This window comes from Pleurodeles waltl, chromosome 12, assembly GCF_031143425.1.
Source record: "Pleurodeles waltl isolate 20211129_DDA chromosome 12, aPleWal1.hap1.20221129, whole genome shotgun sequence".
Classification (NCBI taxonomy): domain Eukaryota; kingdom Metazoa; phylum Chordata; class Amphibia; order Caudata; family Salamandridae; genus Pleurodeles; species Pleurodeles waltl.
The window spans coordinates 369,005,283-369,026,080 of record NC_090451.1 but is presented as its reverse complement, the minus strand read 5'-3'; the positions used below and the strand labels follow the sequence as shown (position 1 = coordinate 369,026,080).

Here is a 20,798-nt window from a genome sequence, read left to right as displayed (position 1 = left end):
TTTTTCACTGTGTGGGCGGGCACTTTTCATACAGGACTGGAGTCAGCTATCTTCAAAGCAAAAAGTGGTAAGGGCCGTGTGCCGGCCAATATATTTGATTGACTGAGACGGAGTATTCTGTTGAGTTTCTTCTTTTTTTTTTTTTTTAATCGTGGTGTGAAATCCTTTCTATGTTTTGGATGGGTATAAGGATTTTTGTATGACCTTTTGTGTTCAGTATGTTATTGTGTGATCACACGCAACTCAATACAAAATAATAATAATACAAAAGTATTCCTGAATGGTAACAGATCTACAGCACCATACGTGATTCTTCCCAATTTATAGAAGGTTTAGGTCTAACTTTTGAACACGCAACTACAACCTTGTTGCTCAAAAGTAAAAAAAATAAATGGCAAACATCCTGCCCCATCCAGTCTAACACCGCTGACAAGCAAATACCTTCCCATCAGTGACTACCGCACTGATCGTCCTGGTGGGATTACCTACTGTACTCCTTCTCCGAAGGAGAGAGGCCAATCATTTCATGCATTTCACCACACATTAAAAGGTTCCTAGTGTTAAGGGCCCCGATTAATCATTATTTTGTTTTGCTAAGAAGGCCAGACGTTTACCTTGCGGAAAAAGGGTGGATGGAGTCACCAAACAGCTAAGTTGCTTGAGCCAGCGATGTGAACACCTTCCATTTAGAGTCTACAATGAGACAATTATTAAATCTTTTGATTTCACAAAAACCTCGAGAGTAATGACGAACTGACAAGAATATATATCATAGGTTGATTTTATGACGTAACGTGAAAAATTAACAGAGAAAGAAAAGTTCGTCAAACTGGTATCCTAATTTGTTCTGTGGTTGAGCTATTTTAATTCGTCTTAAACATATGTATCCAGAATGGATGCAACATGGCAAGCGGGCCTCCAACACACACCAGTAGTGTTGTAGCCCCATCTGGTGACCACTTATCATACTGCACGAGGAAAGAGAAAACAGTACGTCGGCCTGTATGCCTCTTTCGAGTTAAAAATGTGCCAAGATCAACCACTGGATTAGAACCCCTGGCTGAAAAAAACCTGAATTAACATATAAGCTAAAACTGATCGAAGAAAGTAAAACATCTATACTTTAACAACCATATTTTGGTCTCCCTTAAAGCTCTTTTAAATTTACTAAGATTATAAGTAGAATAAAACATACTACTTAAAAGGAGCTTTCAAGTCGGTCGACTTCGTCCGGTGGTCTGCTACTGTGCCATTTGCATTTTTATGTCCATCCAATACAGCATACTAAATGGGGCTGCTTGTCAGCCCACTTTAGCAACAGGCTAACTTCACCATGACTTACAGTAGTCTACACTTCTGATGAAGCAGAAAAAGAAAGACTAACAAACATATATATATTGTGTAACAAAATCGTATAAGACAATGCGATTTTAGCAAAGAAAAATAATGTATGTAGGAAAATGTGCCCACGAAGTAGTTCGCCATTATTATAAACAAGCTTAATTAATCATGAAGAATCAACAAATGTAGTAATCCATCATGATTGCAGATGTATTTTATGATTTTCTCGTTGAAACTGTTATATGCTTAGATGAAATTTAGCAGAGGCTTTGGCCTAGTTGCCTGGTCTCAATTTTAACTGCGTAGTTTTCACTTGTATAACAAAGACGTGTTTTAAACCTTTAAAGTTGTATTTTTCCAGAATAATGACTAATACACTTATCTCAAAAGTTGCTGCTAGGCAAGTTTCATCCCCTTTGAAGCAAGGTCAGTTTCTGCAGGTGCAGACAATAAAAGACACTGATGCCGAATTAATTGGCAACTTTGTTGCTACTTGTGTTCCAAAACTCCAAGGACACCTTATGCATAGGTGAACGTTAAGAGAAGGACACTATTCATTGGTTAAACCACCCCATGGACCATCCAATGGAAGACCCTGAAAAGTTTGGAACGTTTCTTACTTAAACCCACCGGACAAAGAAGCCAGCCATTTTCTTTGATGCCATTTTGAAGCCAGATTCGAGAAGCCATTTTGATGACACTCTGATGCTTTTTCTCTATCCCAGAGAGAGAGACTTTAAAGAATTCTCACCCTAGAGACTTTAACTTCACCCCGTCTTGCCCATACGATAACTATTGCCCCAGTTTTCCTTGCTGCTGCAAGGAGAACTTACCTTAAACTTTGTCCCCTTGAATTCTGCCCCATGCTGATCGAACCGGTACCTGAAGGACGAAGACTTACCTTGAATGCTGATTGTATTTGGTAATTTTGAAAGGATAAATGTACTATTCATTGTATTTTCCTTCTTAGGTACCAACTGCTTATTTTGACAGAGCCTAAGCTAGAAGTTTTTCTAAATTTATATTGATTAAATTCATTTTCGCATGAAGCCCCACATGCCAATGCTAATCAGAGGTTAGTCGAGGTATTCATTTGATGCACCGTGCTGAATAGAAATCTTGTTATGCTGACCGATGTATGCAATTAGTCAAATTCAGCTACTCTTATTAGTGATTTGCATTGCTATAACTGAGTGCATTATAATCCAAATTTTGCATAGATTGTGTTTCTTCCGTCGTTATGGACAGCTAGTAATGTTCGTATATGTGTATCATTTGATTTTAAGACTTATATTGTGTTAGCTTTGTTAATATAGGGAAATAAACTCATTAACTTTTAATAAACAGGTGTGGTAATTCATGACTGAAAGGTCATGGTGTGTCAAATTACTGATCACTATTGATTCTTAATTTGTTGTTCGATTACTAATTGAGTATTGATTATAAATGATTATTGATTTGAGGGATCCGACAATTCTTTGGATGAGGAGAACTCAACCCAGTTAAAAAGGTTCACCGACCTCCGGCGTGTCCAAGTATAAGTAATTTATAAGGACTGGACGCGCTATCAGTAGATGGTAGCAGAGTTTGATGGTTTGGCCCTTTGGGACCCCATCCGAACAATAGACGCATTCGAGTTAGAATATTTTTTGATAAAACAAGTTGGAGAGATGATGATGCCCTAAATCCCAAATGACTTTCCTGGAATCTCGGAGCTTGCGAAGGGAGGAAATGGAGGTGTGAGAATATTTTCGGCGTTTCTAGTGACGGTATGAGTGAAGTTAGGGTTTTGCGCTTGCACAGCTTATGCCGCAGATGAATTGTGAAGTTTGTGAGGATTTTTTTACTCCAATCAAAATTTTAGAGGAGTGATACTCCAAAGTGTGAGAGTCTTCGAACTTTATATGAGTGTAGCGCTTTGTGCAGGAAAATTGTCCACGTGGTTGTTGATGTTGAGATGGGCCCTGCGAGGTCAAGAGACTCCGGAGTATGTTGAAAAGTGTATGAGACACTTGATTGATGTTGTAATTTGTTCGGTTTAATAGGTTGATCGGGCGTGGTCAACAAGTCAGTACGAATGTTGAGGAATAAAAGAACATTTTCGACTTTGAGATTTGACGAATTCTAAGGTGCACTAGAATAGTTCATTGATCAGTTGAGAGTAAAGTTTGCAGGTCAAATTTTGCTTGCGAAAGTGGGAAACCGAGAAAGATGGAATAACTGCTGAGGCTAGTGAAAAATCCCTAAGGTTTCTGAAGCGATTGTATTACCCTTCCTGTAGTAAACCGACAGATTTGTTTTCTTCTTTTTGATTAGTGCTTGCGATATATTGCAGAAATTAGATTTGAGTGAAGTTAAATGAAGGAGGACAAGCCGCAAGACTTTGTCAGCCGCAGTGTGTGAGTGTGACGTCACTAGGAGCCGCGCTGGGATAGGTTGGTGAGAAGGGTCGCGTACGGATTGGACGCAGTCCGTGAAGCGCAATTGGTGGGGAAAGGCAAGCGAAGAGTATTCCGGGAATGAAAGTCACTTATTGATTACAATTTTTGAGACAATAAAAGATGGAAAGATGAAATTTTTCAAAGCATTGAAGAATGCCTTGAGGGGAGATGTATATATTAAAGCAAATGTAGGAGAAGAAACACCACCTGAGGGTACACCAGCTTACATCGTAATTGAAGAAAAGGGTGTCGCACCAGGTCTTTGGTTAAAACAATGGTGTAAATTAACAGAAAAGCATGGAAGTGTAGCGTTTCCCATCCATGGGACGTTTAACCTAAGAATCTTGGAGAATTTAAGATTTGCGCTATATGACATGAAAATACCTCCAAGACCAGCACAGTTTGAAGCATTAGCAATTTGGGAACAAATGGCTAGAAGGCAACTACAAAAGAAATTTGAGACAAGAGTGAGAAAAGTAGAAAAGACACTAGCGGATGCTAGATGGGATAGCACCCAAAAAGTTTGGAGATCAGATATGTTGCAGGGAATTAAATTGTTTCCAGCAATTACTGCCGAAGAAGAGATGGAAGGAAAGAAAGCTACCCATAAAACAAACAGGAGTCAGTCCAGAGATAGAGAAAACAATAGAAACTCGAAAAGGTCAGACGAATCAGACGATGAGGAGTTCATTCTGCAATTACTAAATGACCGTCCACCACCATATGTGGAAAACGAAAATGGCCCAAGCACTAGTACTGCCCCTCCAGAACCAATACAGGGTTTGGGAGCAGATGGAGCTATGGAGCTTGGGGTCTCTGAACTCACCATTTAAAAATACACCTTTAGGTAAAGTTGGTTTTAAGATTGTCAGTTTAAAAATACCACTTTGTGAAAGTGAGCATTTTTTTTGCTTTAACCATTTTGTCTCTCTGCCCATATGCATCTTCCATGTCTGGGACAGACTGACAGTTGGGCTACTTTGGAATCTCCACTTGTCAGTGACACAAAGTGAGTGGAGGTGTAGCCTGCATATCCTGATGGGTCATCTGGGCTAGAGTGGGGGGAGGAGATGACACACCTGAATGGGGTGTGCCTGCTCTCACACAATGCAGTCTCCAACCCCCTGGTGTGAGTCTGGAGCTAGGCCTGGGCAAGACAGACTCTTGTGAACAACAGATTTTCCTTTGAAGTTTGCCTACTTCAAAAGGCAGAAAGGGGTATAAGTAGTGGACGCAAAACACCAGATTTTAAGATTATTTCTGGAACCAAGAGGAAACTCTGCCAAGGACAAGAGCTGGAGGAGGAGTACTGCCCCTTTTGCCTGTGACTGTGCTTTGCTGGTTTGGCCAGCAGATGCTGCATTTGCCTGAAAGAGGACAAAGGATGGACTTTGGGGTATATTCCTGCTTACGTAGTGTCTCGAAGGGCTTGCACTGAGCTTGCCTCCCGTTTTGAAGACTCAGGGACATCAAAGACTTCCTCTCCCAGCACCTGGACTCTCTGCTGTGACTCCTACCCTGCCAAGTGCTACCCTATCCAGTCCCTGGGCTCTTGAAAGGTGAAGCTGGTGGAAATCCAAGCACAGGAAAGGAAAACTTCAATGCACCACCTGCAACGGAGCTGGGAAATCAATGCATCACCTGCATCCTGGCTGGAGAAACGATGCAACACCCGCTTGCGGCTCCTGAAATCGATGTAAACCACACAAAGCGTGGATTCTCATCCTCGTGCAACCGGATTTCGCACACAGAACATCGTTGGGCATCAAAATCAAAGTGAGCCTGCTCGGATCCAAGGTGCCTGTCCAGAAATTGACAGATCGCTCTCTTGCAGGAGAGAAAAAACAACGCATCGCCTACCCGACCGGAGAAGAAACAACACACGGCCTCACTTGCAAGTAAGGAATCGACACATCACTGACTTTTCCAACGCACGCTCAACCCAGCGGCTTTATTTTTTGACACAAAACAGGTACTTTGTCTAACAGCAACGCATTGTTTTCAATGGAGTCAGACTCTTCTTTAAAAACTCATAACTTGACTTGTGTAAGTTAGATTTTTGTAGTTTTGGTCTTGTTTGATTTAGATAAATATTTGCTATTTTTCTGAACTGGTGTGTCCATTTTGTAGTGGTTTCACTCTATTACTGTGTGTGTTGGGACAAATACTTTACACATTGTCTTTGAGATAAGCCTGATTGCTTGTGCCAAACTGCCAAGAGGGTGAGCAGGGGTTGTCTTAGGAGTGTAACTCCCTTACCCTGACTAGAGTGAGATTCCCTGCTAGGACAGAGTGCAAACTGACTATCAGACAGAAATCTCATTTCTAACAGTTAGAGTTCCATGTACTCGGTTTGTTCCACTCCCTCCAGGTGGCCAACCCCACCTGTTTGAACCTCATGCGGTCATGGGCCTTCCTTCCACCCCTTTCTCTCTTCTGTCCTGACCCTGCCCCACCCTTCCCCAGCCTAGAGCAACCTGTGAGGAAGAGTGAGCCCTTGCCTGCTGTTACCTGAGATTGAACTGTGAGAAAACGTGGACTCTGGCAAGGAGTCCATCTGCCAACTGATTCATCTAGTGTGAATTCTCAACTGCTGAATTTATTGCAGCGAATGTTGCGAACACCACCACAAAACAGGAAAAACAAATAGGCAATAAAGGCCCAATTATACATAGTATACAAAGGAGTTTTGAGGGATCTAGAATTGCCCAATTTCAAAATGCAGCTCCTAAAGCAGGGCATCCGACAGAAGCCAGGCATGTCCCAGAAGCAACTCAAACAAGGAAAGAAATAAATCTAATTAAGAAAGCTGCCATCTACACCCTATAACGGCTCCCTTCAGCAATTTAGAATCTTTTATCATCTGAAACTTCATGCTGTGCTGGGGACGTGTGTTACATTCCATATTCCATTCTGCCTCCACTACAACTTTTGGCAAAGTATTATTAACGTGCGCAAGGATCTGAATAAAATCCATGTGAAAACATCAGTAATGCCGGCAACTAGTAGAATCGAGCCTAAGCTGACAAATGGGCAGAAATTGGTCACTAGACTCAATTACAATTATTCCAATAGATCCTTGAACAAATGTTGTTCTTACATTCTCAGTCGAGGCTCGACACATCTCACAAAATAGTCAAAGTCATCTTCGTCCTCATCATCCCAGTTTCTCCATATGTTCTGATAGAAAAACCTAAAAAGGAAAAAAAAGTTTTGGTGTCAAAAATGAAAATCATCATGAATTAAATTGATTTATACAACCAAAACTCAACTTTTTTCCACAACCTCCAGCCCAGTTCAGAGACATATATATATATATATACACACATAAACACATACATATATACATACAAATATACATACATACATATATACCATATATACAAACATACATATAGCCCCTAACCCTGCAGGGCAAATTCAGCAACGGGAATGGAGTACCTGGTTCTATAAATGCAGAGCAAAAAACGAAGTGCCAAAGCTTTATTCCTGTTGCAAATGAGGCATTTATTGTATATAAATGAATGAAAGGGTGCATGACTTGCTCACTGTAAGTATCAAACACTGGATTTAACCAGGAATTTACGTACTGAGGCTTGCAATTGTTATTTGGCACCTAAGACAAAATTAATGATTTGCACGTGGCTCTGAGTATTAAGAGATTAATGCACTGGAACTATAATATTTGTATGAACATTGGAAAACTGTCGGTATTTAAGCATTATGATACTGATGTTCAGTAAACAATTTAAGATGCAACTCTGGTGCGTTTTGGGACTTGAAGGATTAATTGAAGTCACGTGATGAGATGACTTTAAAGAAGCACTGGCTGGTTACAGATTACAAAACTCGCACCTGTGAACACGGCTATACAGAGCTCAAATGTGTTAGGATGAGGATGACTGGTTGCAGCCCTGTTTAATATAAAACAAATGCCTAATTTCCAACAGGAATAAAGCTTTGGCACTGTGTGTGTGTGTTAAAAAAAAAAAAAAAAAAAAAAACTTACTTGTACAAAACCGTAGAAATTCAGCAGTTATAGGTAGTTCAGCTAACTATAAAACTGGCGCTCCCATAATGCACTGCTTATGACCTCACATATTACACCACCCATTCAACCACCACAGTGCACGGCCTTTGGCCATGCGTGGCGGCGGTTCGACAAAGGGCCGAGGCCAAGATCGCCCCCCCGCCCATAAGCACCCAATCATGCACATCCTTCACCCATGCGTAGAGGAGGCTGCCCGCAAGAACTGGCCTGTGCCCAACACTCCCCAACCATGCAAACCCATGGTGTGCCCAGCCCTTTTGCGGCAGGAGTTAGCCGCGCCTTCTCTGAGTGTGAGAATAAATGTGAGAGAGTGTATCTGGGGGTGAGACTGGCTGTCAGATTGTCTGGGTGTGAGTGCGTACATCAGTGTTTTAGTGGGTGCGTCAGTCTGTGCGGGGGCCTCTGAGTGGCTGCACGAGGGTGTCAGTTGGTCTGTGAGTTGGGTGCGTGAGTGTCTGAGTGGGTCTATGAGTGGGTGCGTAAGTGTCTAAGTGGGTGTGTGAGAAACTGATTGAAAGATAGAGAAAAAGTGAGATAAAGTCCAGCTGGACTCGAATCCCCATAGGTCAGTGTGAAGGTCTGAGACCTTCACATCGCTACGGGAGTGTTCTATTTTTTACAAATATTTATTTTAGCCCTTTGTGGGCTTTGAAGTGAAAAAAGATATATTCAAATGTAGGGACTACGGGTGGAGCCCTAAAGAGCTCTCCCACGGTCAAAACCCGAAGTGTGTGCTGTGGCTTGGCTGCAGCCAAGCCACAGCAAACACTTATGTCTCCGTTGTGGGCACCCCCGGGACATAGTAGGAGCCAGCCATGGGGGTGGCAGTCCCCAGGGCCATCAGAGGCTCCACGAGGGGGGTCGTGCGGTCCCCCTCCAAGTAGATCTCAGCCCCGGGGGTCCCATAGGGACTCCCTTTATTTTTTTCTAAATCATTTGCCCCGGGGGGGTGGTGGTCCCCTGGGCAGCGAGGAGCCACAGGGCCCCCGCTTTAGTTAAATGATTGCCTCAGGGAGATGGTGGTCCCCCAGAGGCATGGGGAACAGGGCTCCCCACGCTTTAAATAATTGCCCCAGGGAGGCCGTGGTCCCCAGGGCTATGGGGGGGAGGGGGGTATATTTAAAAAAATAAAATAAAAAATAAAAAAAGCCCCGGGGAGGTGGTGGCTGAAGCAGAGTCCCAAGATGGCTGACAACAGCTTCTGTTGTTGAAGTGTTATCAGCCAATCAGATCTCAGCACGAGATCGGCAGGGGTCGCGAATCCTTCACATCCCTAGATATACAAAATTTGTTTTCCCCTTAATTTCTCAAAAACTACTGAACGGAATTACACCAAAATGAAAAAACGCAGTCTTTCTGGACCAGGACCTACCTTCCTGCCTGCCAAATTTGGTGTAAATCCATTCAGTAGTTTATGTGCTATCACTGTTCAAAATCCCTATGGAAAAATGAATGGGGAAAACGTGTTTGGAGACCCCAACCACCCCCCTCAGACGGATAATCCAAAAACTTTCCAGGCAGCAGCTGACAGAACTGGCAATTTTTTGGGAAAGTTTTGTGAAGATTTGTCAAGCGGTGCCAAAGATATAGGCAAGTAAAAAAACACTTAACACAGAAATGAAATCCTACCTATAACTACCTAGTGGCAGTATATATACGTTTTCCAACAGCACTTCTCTCTATCCCAACGAAGAGAGGCACACCTCTTACATAGCAACAGATGAAAATTCAGTTTATTTCAAAACAACCACAAATAAGGTGCATATCACCAAAAACATCTGACCTGTTATGGCGTCTCAAATGTTTGTCCTAGTTTCCATAGGGAAAAAAGCTTTTTGTTTTGCTAATACCTTTGATGTTGTTTGACGAATCTTCACAAAATTTTCTTACCTAGTTTACCAATCACTTCCGTGTCCCCCCCCTGCAATTTCCCATAGAAATTTTATACATGACTACAGCCTGAACCAAAGTAAAAAGATTTATACATATCTAGAGAGGTGGATCCATGCACCAACAGCAATGCCATGATTGGCTGGCCGCAACCTGAGAGGAAAGGTGCATCTGCCATTTTGTTCTTTGGCACACAGTTACCAGCAGGGAAAATAAAAATTCTAAAGTGATAGGAGGAGGTCAGGACAGATGTACCCTGACCCCTATGGGACTGATGGAAGAGGTCACATACACCCACTCATCTTCTCACACACCCACTCTCAGACCCACAAAACCACTCACACACCCAGACAGCAACTCCAAAACCCATTCACAGACGCACAGAGCCAGTCACACATGCACCACATACTCATAGTCACACACCCACGTTACAAGGACGTTGTTAGGAAATCGCATTAAAAAAAAAAAAAAAACCTTAGCACTTAACTGAAAAAAAATAAAGGCTAAATCGACCTTTTAGTTAATTTCAGATTTCACACACACAAAACCATAGAAATTCAGCAGTTATAGTTATCTCAATAACTATAACTCGTGGCCCAAGGTACCTATAACTTGTGCCCTCGCCATGCCCGAATTACCCCGCATATTACATCACTTATGACATCTTCTATGACATTGATAATATCACCACAACATTTGCAGTGAAATTATTGAAGAGAAAACTATTCTTAGTGGGGGCGTGAGTTTAGGGCACGAGTTATAGATACTTGAGATAACTAGGACTGCTGAATTCCTATGGTTTTGGGTGTGCAAAATCTAAACCCAACTATAAAGTCCCTGTAACCTTTTTTTTTTTTTCCCCCCCAGAGAACACACATATTTGTGTGTGTGTGTATATATATATATATAAAAACTGGTCCTGCTTCTGGCGCGCTCTTTCATGCTGCTGCATTGGGATGAACGTGAAGGAATTTGAGGAGACTGGTGGTAACAAGATGATTATCAACAAAAAGATCACATGTAATTCCAACTATGTGGTATATGTGATTCAATGCACATGTGGTCAGCGTTATGTGGGCTGTACAATGTGTCATTTAAAAAAAACGCATTTTGGAACACAGAGCTGTGCAAAATAAGGATACAACCTATGCTATTGCAAAACACCTTATGACTCCTGATGGAGCTAAATGGACAAACATGAGATTTTTTGGTATTGCGAGTGTAGATAGCAATGAAAGGGGAGGAGATAGAGAGTTACAACTGAGACGTTTGGAGTCACGGTTCATAATAGAGCTCAAAACTAAAAGCCCGAGGGGTCTGAATGGGAATGAAGAACTGCATTATCATCTGTAGGTTGAGGATATATAACGCTCTTGCTAACAGTCATTAGATAAGATTACCTGTGGAGAGGACATTTATAGATAAATATCAAGGAGAAAATGAGGTAAATTTAGGATGTATATGATAAAGTATGAAAACAATAATAGATAAATGCACCAATCTATTATCAGGTATATATAGGAATCACAGAGGTAACTGCATTAAGTTAGGTTAATAGTCCCAACAGAATAGAAATGGACATAATGATTGTTGTGAATAGTGATATTCTTTGGACATACTAAATTAGACAATCTGTGTAGCGTTGGGCAGGTTTTGTGGTGGTGGGGAGCTGTACAACATGGATTTTATTGTTAATAGACTACATGTCCCATAATGCACTAATAGGGTTCATAGGAGAGAGACTATAAATAGGGGACATGGAGATAGGACTAATTTACTGTGATCAAGACCAGTAGGTCGAAACACTTTGGTGGTGAAGGATGGTGATTTAATCTTCATTGCAATAAAAATAAATAACTTCCTCCTGGAGTGCGGTGGTGAAGTTGCTTGCAACTGTTTGTTCTTAGATAGATAGATAGATAGATATATATATATATATATATATATCTATCTCTATCTATCTTAGTGGCGGTTACCACTAGGTAGTTATAGTTAGGACCATGTTTCCATAGAAAGTGTTTTTTTCACTTGTCTATCTTTCGCGCTGGTTGATCAATCTTCACAAAGGTTTACAAAATGAATCGCGCCCTTTCCATGCACAGTTTTCTTATCAATAACTTTATTGCAAATATTGCAGTGATAATATCAAAGATAACATAGAGGATGTCATCAAAGATGCAACATGTGGAGTCATTTGCTGTGCATGGTGAAGGCGTGAGTTATAGTTACCTTAGGGTGCAAGTTACAGCTACTTGAAATCACAGAAATTCAGCAGTTTGTTGTTTTGTACAAGTAAATTCAGAACCTAACTATAACATCCCTGTAAACTTTCGTTTTTTCAGTGAATTTCTATGTTTTTTGTTTTTAAACAAAGCAATTTTAATTACCATATGTTAATTCGCACAGTCTTTGGACATGGCCAGCGGAGGTTGGCCAAAGGGCCTGTCTGTCAGTGGATCTGTGAGTGGGAGTGTCTGAAAGTGGGTGAGTGACTATGAGTGGGTCTGATGGATGCGTGAGTGGTTACATGAGTGAGTGCATGTATGAGTAAATGAATTAGTGTTTGTATGAGTCAGATTTTTTTTTTTTTTTTCATATCCTCGAATATTTGAGGATTTCGTGCATGGTAGAGGAAAATCATTTTAAACCCATAATATGACCCTAAAACATCCCTATATCACACCCTGGGATGAGGGTACCTTCACCCTGACCCCTTATTTCTATTTTCAGCCCAGAGACCCTCTTTGATAACATAAAATGGCAGCCGCAACTTTCTAGTCAGGTTTTGGCTAGCCAAATACAGCGCTTCTATTTGCGCACCCATTTGTGAAAATTCACAAATATTCGCTATTTATACACGGCCAGAGATTTACAAATTGAATTTTCCCTTTAATATTTTCAAAACTACTGGGCAGATTTACACCAAATAAGCAAAAGCACAAACTACGTACCAAAAGCTAGTTTTCTGCAAAAATTGGTGTAATTCCAGTCAGCAGTCTGGGCTGTAGTTGTGTCTAAAGGTCCTATGGAAATTAACATGGGGAGTGCACCTTTTTTACACCACCCCCTTTTTTTCCCCTTGGCCCATGCTTAATGGATCACCCCAAAACTTTGCGCGCAACAAGAATCATCAACACACTTTTGTGAAGATTCAAACAATGCCAAAGATATAAGCAAGTTAAAAAAAAAAAAAAAAACATTTTCTATGGATACATGGTCCTAACTATAACTACCTTGTGGGGACAGTCACTAGGTTATATAAATATATATATATACATGCACATATATATATATATATACACACACACACACACATACATATACACATATACACAACATGACATACCTATAATAATTAGGAGGACCGGCCACTGACCGTAAAGAAGTGTGTATTTACTATTCTAACTCCACACACACACACACACACACACACACACACATATATACACACATATATACACACATACACACCCCCACCTTATTGGCAAAGTTGTTTAAGAATGATACAATGCAGCAGATAGTTAATGAGTGGTAGAGTGTTCACACCACCAAGCCCGCCTATAATAAATAACAAACACGAATGCCGACCCAAGGGGAACGTATCCATAACATGGCTCAGAAGTAACCAAAAACTTGTTAACAAGACAGATCATACCTTTTACCTCAAGGATCACACACGGATTCCAGAGGTCACGCGTTTTAGCACACAGAAAATATGCTGTACCTTTGTCTTTGTAGTAAAAGGGTGGGGGGTTCCAGCCATTTTGAATTTCACAAGTAACGAGTGATACAGTGAACAACAATGTATAATAACAAGTATGTAGGATTTGAAAAGAAAAGCTGTGCTTTAGAATTCACAATAGCAGTACAGACATTTGGTAAGTTTTGATTTTTTTTTTACCGGATGTGCTCGATAGCAAGAGCAGTTTGGTCAAATTCTCCGGATTCATCAAATACAACAAAAAGCTCCTGCAGGGGTACACATTCTTTAGCTTCCAGCAGTTCCTTCATGCACTCCATGGTGAAGGTATTGACAGGAGATTCACACATGAAAGGTTCGCTGAGTTGCACAACAGCTTTCAGAGTTGAATATTCAACATCAATCACCTGAAAAGAGAAAACTGTCAGACTGAGACTCAAATAGCAAGACACGGACTACGGTACAAATGGCAAAGCCGGTAGTGAGCATGTTTTGGAAGAAGGTAGGCCACAGACGCATTCGAACTCCTAGCCAGCCAATCAAAGCTCAGAATGCTTTAACTCCAGTATCAACAGTAACACATGCCCCTTCCGTGCTTAAACGCTAGTTTCCATTTTGTGCAATTGCTTACAGGAAAAGGAGCACGCGATTGCAAAGCTGTACTGCCTTCAACTTAAGTGTCAGCTTAACCTCACTACAGACCTCACAGCGAACATGCCATTCGATCAACTGGCTGGCTACATTTCCAATCTATTAATTTTGATGTAGCTAAAGTTTATGAGACCACCCACATCCATCTAAGGAGATATACAGGCATAAACAAATTCAACCAAATGTGAGCTTCATGATTTTCTGTTTTTATTCCCCTACATCAGATTGGTTTACGAACGAAAAACTTACATTTGTAAGGTATTTTCGGTAACAGCAGAGACCTTTAAAATATTTGCAGTAGACCAATAGATTCGTGAAAGAGCAAAACATATCTTGTTTCTAACTAAATCATACATCCATCAAGGTAGATTTGGCTTGTTGAATGGAACCGCTTAGGCCATACATTCATTAAAGAAGTAGTGAGTGTAGCAAGTATAATGGGTCAGTGAGTGCTGCAAACAGCATAGTCAAGGGATGGAGATCAGCTTCTGCACTATGCTAACCCGGATCAGCTGTGGTTTTTACTGGATAAACAAAGATTGGGGAAAACCTTGGTAGCTCAGCTGAAACAACGCGAGAGCGTGCAGCTTGTGCTTCATTCCAGGAAAACTGTATGTCTGCAGAGTGCAGTACAAGTAGGAATGTCGGACTGCTCACTGTATTCTCTATTTTTGGCCCCGATATTTCACTCAGTCGATGTATTGTGGTAGTTAATGTGTTCCTGCCTTGATTGATTCACTACAGCGGACAATGATTTGTACAGGGAAATACAGCTCTGAATACAAGGTGGTCTGTGTGTGCAGGTAGCAATCTGCAATCTGAAACGGGCCATATGTTACCATTACAGAGATGAAGGTACTGAATTGTAGTTCTACATATACAGGATTCTACCAAAGAGGACAATAGTAGAAACGGCATGAAGAAAGAACTGTTTTGTTATATGCAGGCGTATATATTCCTAAAAGAAAGGACTATACAAGGGTGCAGACTATGTTAGGCGCTCTTCAAACAAGGCTGACATGGATAAGCCCCTTTTTTAGGTCGAGCGTAGCAGCACGCAAGCGCTGCCTTTCCCACCTGTTGGTATGTATCTGGGCTTTTAACCATGCCCCCCTCAGGCCCATCACTCACTCGTTCATGGGCTTGCCTTTCAAAAATCCTTTATCATCATTGGTAAATACTTTGTTTGTCCTTCCTTGGGGTGGTTTTGTTACCGCCTTGGCCATCCACCCCGTTACATGGACAACTGCATTTTTGCCGATACGTTTGACTGCGAGCTAACTTTTTTTCCCTTTTGTGCATCTCCTTCGTGCTCATGGCAGCTGTGGCGCTTTGAATGGGCTTGCTTAGGTCAACTGTTTTACTTTTTATTTTCAGTCTGTGTGGCATCCCTTTAGGAAATTACAACGCTAATAGTTCTAATTTGAGCAAATGTGAGGCCCATTGCATTGCAAATGTTTGTTGAGTGGTGTTGTTTCATCGGACTGGCTCAGAGTTAGAGGAGGCCAACCGCACGCGCAGGGTACTGGGCATGTCACTGTTAAGGAGCTGCGCAAGGACGGGGTGCGCTCAAGTCTGGAGTAAGAAATGATGGGGAAAAGCACTCACTTTTCTGGGTGCTCTTGTAAGCCAAACATGGACTATCCAGTTTCAAAACAAAGCTAACTGAACTTGTAAAATAACAACGTACATTTTTGGGCATAAACATTCGCAATTAATCAGTACACATTAATGCAAATCAATGTCTCCCAATACAACAATTTGATTTCTGTACACTCCGAAACGACGAATTGCGATCTTGAAATTAAAAAACAGGATTTAGTGCTGCACGCAAAACAGAGGCTCAGCAAATTGCTAGGTGCAAAATTACGATGCAAACAAATTAGCCCTAGGCCATCCACGATGTTGGAGCGTAATATGTTTTACTTACAGTTACGATAGGTGCTAATTTACATAATCCTAATGCAATTATATTTTGGAGCTTCAAATCCAGCAACCTGTCATGGAAATGAGCCTGCAGCCTAACCCTCAGCAAGTGAATCCTTAATGCCTTCTTTGTGTGACAATACTTAAGCCACCAGTCAATTAACTCTCAACGCAGGCTTCAATCCGCTCACGAAGTAAAACTATGAATACGGAAGTCGGCTAGAGAGCAGCAAGTTGTAAAACAGAGAGCAAATGTCTCCACAAAACGGTCTTTACCTCCACGAGCACCTCGAAGACATCAGTGCGCCAGATCGCCTGCCACCCTGACGGTTCTAGAACCTTCTCCAGGTACTCCGCTGTGAACTCCCGAACTTCAGAGGGTTTACAGTCAGCTGAAACAAGGCAGGCACAGAAAAATCAGTGCATTAAGAGGAAAACGCATGAACATCTCCATTTGCTGGGTTTAGTAACTGTCCTCCAGTTAGACATGTCACCATTCATCAGTTAGTTAACACAAATACCGAGTGTGGGATTAACACGATTGCCTTGAGCAGTGCTTATCAAAGTAAACTTTCACGACCCACCTAGCTTCTATGAACATGAGGCGGGCGATTTTTAAATGTAACTAAAGCATCGTGTGGTAGCACACTGTCATTTAGAGACAGCACATTTTAATCTAAAATAACTACTACATTTGTAGGGACATGCCATTTATTGATAAATCTATATAGCATACAATTGACAATGTGTGGAAATCGTGTTTTAGTGAATATTTATCATTTTGTGCTAAGTAAAGTGTCTTAGTTTGTTCAGTTCCTATTAAAACCTTTATTTTGATCACAATTAATTACAAAACAAACGTGCTACATTTTTGCTTTCCTAACTGCTGAATGTGTGCAGTTCATTTACATTTGTTGTGGATTTAAAAAAAAAAAAAAAAAAAAAAAAAAAAAGGACATCCTTCAGTCTTTTCTTCAACACTCCCTGTACCTCAGCAAAACTGTCACATAGTTCACTTTACTTTTCTTTCTCGGACTATAAAGGAGAGGAGTTTGTAAACATCAATCCCCATGTTAATAAATAAGCACCAATTTGTCTAAAGACGTAGACTGTTATTTTACCTGCTTCGAATAACAGCAAACATGACAAAATAAATAGAGGATTTAAAGGCATCTTTATTTGGTGCCTGAAAGTTTGCAACCAACCAAAAATTGGCTTGTGAACTACCAGGTTACAACCCACAGTTTGGGAAACTGTGGCCTAGAGCGATCACTGCTGCGCCACTGTGCGAAATGCAAGACATAAGCTACCTACTCCAAGCTTAACTGCCCAGACAAAGCGTGAAATGTATGCAACTGCATTAAAATATTTCACTCAGTACAGTATGTATAGTAACAAAATGGCAAAACAGTACGAAAGAATAAGTCAAATTGTACCCACTGATGTGATCCATGTATCTTATGAATGGCTATAATTCAGAAGACTCTCAGTAAAAGTACTAGACAACAGCCGGCGTAGTACAATGATCCCCGAACCTTGTATCACAAAAGTACAGTAGCTTTATACAAAAATTAAAAGCAGCAAGAAATCGTCTTGAGCAGCAACAGTATTAATCTTAGATCAGTTTCGAAGTGGAAAATGAAAGATCGGATTTAAATAGGGTGAAAATGAGCCTTACATTCCTTTGTGAAGAGAGAATTAAGTTCAAATCGATATAGAAGTATATGTAGTTGAAATGAAGCCACCCCCACTGTCCACATCCCACTTGAAGACATCCCTACATCCGCTAGCAATTATAAACACAAATAATTCCTAAACCACCACCCAGAAAAGAAATAACTTATAAAAAAGACAAGCCAGACGAAACTGGTCTAACAACTTTCCTCCTATAAAAGTATCTTACTTATGGAGCTCCTAATTCCAAGTCTCGAAGAAGGAGGAACCAGCTAGGTCTCTAAAACCCCCTTAACATCTACAAATTACTCCAGATCCCCTTTTCCAGCATACATAATTAAGCCTAACTTTCACATACTCCTAGACAGTGTGACATGATCAATCCTTTGGTTACTTGGCAGACCAGCCAAATCACAACTATTATTAAAAAGTCAAACGTTGATCCTATGCCAGCAGAAAATTAACGACCAGTATCCAACCTTTCCCGATTCAAGGAATCAATAGAGAAAAACAGCTTTTATCCTGCTAAATGATGTAATTGAAAATGAACATCGACTGGCTATCAATCGGAATTCAGAGATGGCTTCAGCCCTGAAACTTCAACCCATTAAATTCCGGACAATGTACAACACCTTCTAGACAAAGTAAATTCATGTTTAATTGTTGTATTGAACATTTGGCAGTGTTTGCCATAAAACTCACAAAAGTCTACTGTATAAACTTGACGACTGAATTGAGTTTCAGACAAGGTCCATAGCTATTTCCAATTAAATGATAATTAGCAAGCACATTTCCACCACAGCCAAAACAACATCTATCTGCCCATAGGTTCAATAACCATCACTTTTCAATCTCTATAGAGACCCATTCAATTTGATCCTCGAAAACTGGAGTATAAACCTGCATTAATATGCTGACGACACTCAAGGCCCAGCAACCTTGACAATAAATTACAGTGTCACAGAAAGAAACTGCTTATCCAAACCTCAAATGTGGATGTGAAAAGAACTGTCCAGTTTTCAATCCAGAGACAACTGAATTCATTCGCTTATCTTCAACTAAGCACCCCAAAGAGCTAGAGGCTTCTATTCTGTACTAACCGAATCCCACCAGCTAGGTACCTTGGATTTCTTCTACATTCAAAACGTATTCTCACAACCCACATACACAGAGGGGGAAACAGTAACCTTCTATCTACAACCCATAAACAAAACGTGGGACTTGATCTCTCCAAAGTATCTGAAAACTGCAATTTATTCTCTGGTCATTTCAATACTTGATGAGGCTTACCTAATGTCAGTTGCGCTGCTTAAAGCTGTTGTATACCAACAGCTGGGTTCCTCCAGTGAAGAATTTCAAACATATCACCTCCATATAACGCAACCTATGCTGACTATCTCTCCTAGAATCCAATTTAAGATTGGCTGCACATAAAGCCATTTGTGACTATTGTTTTTCCTATCTATTGCACCTACTAAAATGTAGTAATTAGTTTGAAAAACTCTGAAGTCAGAATATCTCCCTACTTGAATTTCCAATATTCAAAACATTGGGTGCACTCTTCTGTGACAAATAATTCATTATGAAAGTGTCCATTAGGAAAGCAGACCTTCTTTTCGCAGGCTACACTATTAAGATATTCAAAGACTTGTCACCCATTACTCTAAAGAAATGCAGACTTCTGCCCAGTATCAGACTTTTTTTTCTTCTTTATTTTTTTTTTTTTTTTAAGAATCCGTATCAAATACCAATTTGGTCACCCTTTTACCTTAACCTTTCACAGGATTGGTAAGCAATGCTTTAAAACACTCTTGCATAGGCCAAAACCCTTCTGGGACTGAGAAGAGGGCGAGGACTCCTCCCCTGGCAGAGGCCAGAGTACCCAGAATGGCAGGTTGTACAACGGCACGCAAGATTTCGGTGATCCTGGGCGAAACTTTTGAAGATGCCAAAGCAGTCATAATCATCCACCTGCAGAATATGAAAAGAGGAAGATGCACAGCTGAAAACTGCCCAGATGGAAGAATTATCAACTGTTGACCAATAAGTGTATAGGATCACCACAGGCCTCAGGAGGGGTTGTTGTGATGGTTGGGAGAGAGGGGCCAGTGTTGAATACTCTCCTACTCTTGCAATGGATTTTTCTGATGCTGTCTTTTACCTCCCCTCTCTCCGTACAGCAGCATCAGCATGCAACCACAAGTTCATTGTGTATGCTTATTCCTTGATAGGTGCACCTCTGATTGGACATTGACAAGATTTTCTCACCTCTAATGGATGGGGATGTTAGTTTGGCCTACTTTTTTCTCATTTTTGATGGGCTGGTGTTGGCTGCCCTGGCAGGGAAAAGCCTACTGGGACTTGGAAAGTCTGAGGCTGGATGTTCCATGTGGCATTACCTGCATCAGGTTTCTATTCTCCTCTCCTAATGGGGGACTCCTATTCTATTAAAAACTCTTAAGCCTCAATGTAAGATGGCTTAATTCTCCCAACAAATGTCAACAGATTTGGAGAGATCTACTACACCATGACCAAGACATTATTTTCCTTCAGGAAATCCACCTACTTAAATCAGTCCAGGCATGCATGCAGAACCCTACATATCCGCCACAATATTGGGCCTCTTCCACCACACGAACAGCTGGAGTTGCTACCCGGTGTAAAGCACATTTATGCCCAAAAAGCCCTATTAAAACAGAGACAGGTAGGGTAAGTTCGTCATGCTTAAAATACAAAAAGGCAGTTTGTCTCTTGCTATGCTAAACCTTTATGCCTCAAATCCAGCTCAGGGTGCCCACATCAGATCCCTTGAAAAAAAATAAAAAAAATAACTATGAGATATCTAAGGGTATATAATTTTGGGAGGCAACTTACATCTTTTCTTGGACTCCCTTATATACAGATAGGCAGACTCTTATCAAGGGACAGGGGCCATGCCGACCTTCCTTAAAAAGGAAATAGCTGAACTGGGAGTAGTTTGGGGTTATTAACACCCTGAACTCGGGTATTTCTCAAAGTACTCACACGTCCATGTTACATACTTTTGCATAGACTATCTCCTCCTCATTCACTTCCTCTTTACGACCAGTATGTCCAATATATCTATCTCTGACCATGCCCGTGT

General features: G+C 41.0%; 1 protein-coding gene across 1 annotated transcript in view; it reads right to left on the bottom strand.

Annotated features, from left to right (window-relative positions):
• Positions 1 to 20,798, bottom strand: part of SHCBP1 (SHC binding and spindle associated 1) — a 207,191-nt gene that overhangs the window by 124,531 nt on the left and 61,862 nt on the right. Inside the window, exons 3-5 of the mRNA XM_069216652.1 lie at positions 16,277 to 16,392; positions 13,625 to 13,830; positions 6,883 to 6,975 (exon numbers count right to left, since the gene is read on the bottom strand). Coding sequence (XP_069072753.1) covers positions 6,883 to 6,975; positions 13,625 to 13,830; positions 16,277 to 16,392 — 415 coding nt within the window. The remainder of the gene's footprint in view (positions 1 to 6,882; positions 6,976 to 13,624; positions 13,831 to 16,276; positions 16,393 to 20,798) is intronic.